This window comes from Orycteropus afer, unplaced genomic scaffold (assembly GCF_000298275.1).
Source record: "Orycteropus afer afer isolate SDZICR_OR568_19922 unplaced genomic scaffold, OryAfe1.0 scaffold00761, whole genome shotgun sequence".
Taxonomy (NCBI): Eukaryota; Metazoa; Chordata; class Mammalia; order Tubulidentata; family Orycteropodidae; genus Orycteropus; species Orycteropus afer.
In genome coordinates, this window is record NW_006922348.1 from 97,737 (window position 1) to 101,589 (window position 3,853).

A 3,853-nucleotide genomic window follows, 5' to 3' on the forward strand; every position below is an offset into this window, starting at 1 on the left:
CGAGATGGATTGATATGGTGGCTGCGATGATGGGATCAAGTATAGCAGGGATTGTGGGGCTGGCGCGGGATCGGGCAGTGTTTCTTTCTGCTGTGCATGGGGTCGCTATGAGTCGGAAACAACTCGACGGCACTTAACAACAACAACAACAACAATAAACTGAAGGGAAAAATCTATCCCATTATTGATGGAATCATTACCATGATGTGAGGAAATAAAGACTATATAGTGCAGTGGAGGAACAGAATGTGTTTATTATTTCAGCCTACTGAAACCAGAAGCTAGGAGTTGTATTTTGTGTTCAGACTGCTGGCTCTTTTGCAGCTTCTGGCATCCTCTGGGTCTGACTCATTCACCTCTCTTTGTTCTCTCTGTTACTGTTAGGATTGTTAAGCCAAAAGTGGCCTCCATGGAGGAGATGGCCACCTTCCATACGGATGCCTATCTGCAGCATCTCCAGAAGGTCAGCCAAGAAGGAGATGATGATCATCCAGATTCCACAGAATATGGGCTAGGTAATGTTGTAACTAGGCAATGATGGTAGATAAACACCTTTCATCTGTACCTTGTAACTAGTTAACATTTTATAATTGGCATTTTGGTTTTTAATAAATGTTTAATTAACAAATAGTGTGTAAGCCATTAATCTTAATCTCTTGGTTTCACCACATAGCTCACTTACCAAGCAAACCAAATGAGTTGAGCAAAACTGAATGATGGATCAGATGGAGGAAAACCTTTCAGTGGCTTAGGCCCTAATAGCAGTTTTCCTGCCTGGTAGGGCTGTATATACACTGATTTGGCTGTCCTGTGACCTTATATTTTAAGAATAGACTTATATTCTGGTTAAATTTTCTATCTTATCCGTCATTAAACAGCTGCATTTGGTTTATTAGAAAGACCACTGAACTGAGAATCAAGAGACCTGCATTCCAGACCTGGATCTGTGTGACTGTAGACAAGACATACCACCTCTCAGACCTCAATTTCTCTGTCTGTATGTGTTGACTAGTTAATCTTTAAGGTTTTTCCTTTCAAACCCTAACATTATTAAAAATCCTTTCCTCAGTATTGTGATAGAAATCTCAGTTGGAGCTGATGTTAGTATAGTATTTTTGTAAGTTGTCATGTCTCAACCTACTCCTCTTCTTTCTAGAATTCATCTTTTAACAAAGTTTTCTGATTTTTGCTTTAAGGTTATGACTGCCCAGCCACTCAAGGGATATTTGACTATGCAGCAGCTGTAGGAGGGGCTACAATCACAGCTGCCCAATGCCTGATTGATGGAAAGTGCAAAGTAGCAATTAACTGGTCTGGAGGGTGGCATCATGCAAAGAAGTAAGAAAATTACCTTTCTGCTTTCTGACTTTACTTGAGTCAATTTTTCAGTTATGCAAACTCTTATGTTCATTTTATTGACATTATTGAGAGATTTGTATGTATGTGGCACTTTACTAGGCATTCGGAAGAGATACAAATGAAACAGAAGAAGATAACATGGTATCCTAGAAGGAACACTATTGAAAGTCAAGACATCTAGGCTCTAAGCCAAGTTTTTTTCTTAACTCAGCTGACCTGGACATATCAAATTCCTTAGGCTTCAGTTTCTTTATCGGTAAAATAGTCAGGGCAAAGGGTATAATTGTAAAATCTCTAAACTCTTTTCAGCTTTCTGAAAATTCCCCCATCTTCAAGGTGTGCTTATACTCTAGGAACATTAGCAAGATTAGAATGATTAGGGAGGAACATCAGTTATGGTATCAATTGAATATATGTATGAGCCAAAGAGATTTAGCAGTAGATAATAATGATAAAAGTCTTATAAGAAGTGAAATCTAGAGCTAGTTCTTGAAAGAAGTGGCAAACATTTTTAAATATGTGAAGAACTGGTTTGAATATTAAATATATTCAAAAGGCTGAAGAATCAAGGAAACTTATACTGCCATCTCTAAAGAAAATGATAACCTAGAGTTAGGTATCTATCTAAGGAGAAAGAGCATGTGAATCAGCTATTCCTAGATATTACTTGGGATTAGAGGTGTTTTATGTTGATATTTCAAACAGCCATACTATGACAAGGACTGCTGGGTCTTGTTTAGCATTTGGGATCTTGTTTGATGTCTGTGGTATTTAATAAATGTTAGAGAAGAAGGATTTTATTTTCATTTTTTAATTGTGCTTTAGGTGAAAGTTTGCAGAGCAGAGTTTGTTTTACATTCAACATTTCATGAACATTTGCTTTTACTCCCCAATTACCATCCCCAACCCTAGCCCCCTCTCCTCCCCTCCCTTCCCAGTAATCTCCACCCCATGTGAGTCCTGCATTTCCTCCATGCGAATGTTGCCTCTCTGGTGCCCTGTGGTCAATTGCTCCAAGGGATACATCTCCAAAGAGTAGGTGGGTGCATTACCCTGGATTGAGTGGTCTGTGTGTATATCTTGTTTGGCCAGAGAGCCAGCCCCTGGGAGTGAGTTATATTACAGGCCCGAAGTGTATCCCAGGGCTGTAGTATTGAGGGTCCCACCAGACTCTATCTGACCAGTAATTCTGGTCATTATTGTATTTTTGGATTTTGTTCCACATTTTTCCTCCCACTCTAACCAGGATCTCCAGTTTGGATCCTTTCCCAAGTGGTTGGCATTGGTAGCTGGGCACCATCTAGTTCTGATCTCAAGGGCCATTGTGTCCTATGGCTGATTGCTTCCAAATGCCCTTTTTTGTTGTTGTTGTTGTTTTTTAACAGCTTGTTTTACATTCAACATTATGTGTACATTTAGTTTCAATCCCCATTTACCATGTCCAACCCTAACCCAGCCTCCTCCCCTCCCTACCCTGTAACCCTCCCCCTGTGGCCCTCATATTTATGCACTCCTGTTTGTCCTGCATTTCCTCAGTTTGAATGTTGGTCCTCTGATGTCCCGTAGTCTATTGCTCTAAGGCATGTATTACCATAGAGTATGTGGGTGCATCATCCTGGGTTGAGTGGTCTGCGTGTACATCTTATTAACTATTGGGCTGAGAGCCAGCCCCTGGGGATGTGTTTTATTCCAAGCACAGAATGTATTCCAGGGCCATAGTACTGGGGGTCTCGCCAAATTTCATCTGACCAGTAATTCTGGTTATTATTGAGTTTTTGGATTTTGTTCCACATTTTCCCTCCCACTCTATCCAGGATCTCCGGATTTGATCCTTTCCTGAGTGGTTGGCATTGGTAGCAGGGCACCATCTAGTTCTTCTGGTCTCTAGAGCCATCGTGTCCTATGGCTGATTGCTTCTAAATGTCCTTTGTGTGTGTGTGTGTGTGTGTGTGTGTGTTTTTCTTCGCTTCCGACACTAGGAGACCATTAGCTGCATCTTAGATGGCTGCTTGAAAACTTTTAAAACCCCGGTCACTACTCACCAATGTAGGATGTGGAGCAAGGCTTTTATGTATTTTGTTGTGCCGATTGAGTCTGGTGTCTCCCAGTACTATGGTCCTGAGACAGTAGATCTATTGGATCTCTCTCCCATAGTGTCTGGTTGTCTGTGAGGGATTATTCTGTGTCTATCTTCTATTGTTTCTGTAAGGACTACAGGTATTTTGTATCACTGGTGTCTGTCCAAGATTAGCCTCAGCTGAATCTATCCTTGGTCAAGAGTATACTTCTGTACACTGACCCCTGTCTGATCATCTCAGGTGTTTATGTGTTTATCAGTATCCTGGTGTTTGGTGTTAATGGCAATGCAGTATTGTGGACACATTGGTTGGTATTAGCAACTGTTGTCTATCTCTTATGTGCACAATTCAGTGTCCTCCCATTTCCTAATGTTATCATGGTGGTCACAGATCCTTCCCGTATATCCCTCCCCCTA

The 3,853-nt window shown here is 41.0% G+C and overlaps 1 protein-coding gene across 1 annotated transcript in view; it reads left to right on the top strand.

Moving 5' to 3' along the window:
- HDAC8 (histone deacetylase 8) overlaps window positions 1–3,853 on the top strand; it is a 536,169-nt gene that overhangs the window by 28,005 nt on the left and 504,311 nt on the right. The window contains exons 3-4 of the mRNA XM_042783233.1: window positions 385–515; window positions 1,197–1,338. Of these exons, the coding sequence (XP_042639167.1) occupies window positions 385–515; window positions 1,197–1,338 (273 nt within the window). The remainder of the gene's footprint in view (window positions 1–384; window positions 516–1,196; window positions 1,339–3,853) is intronic.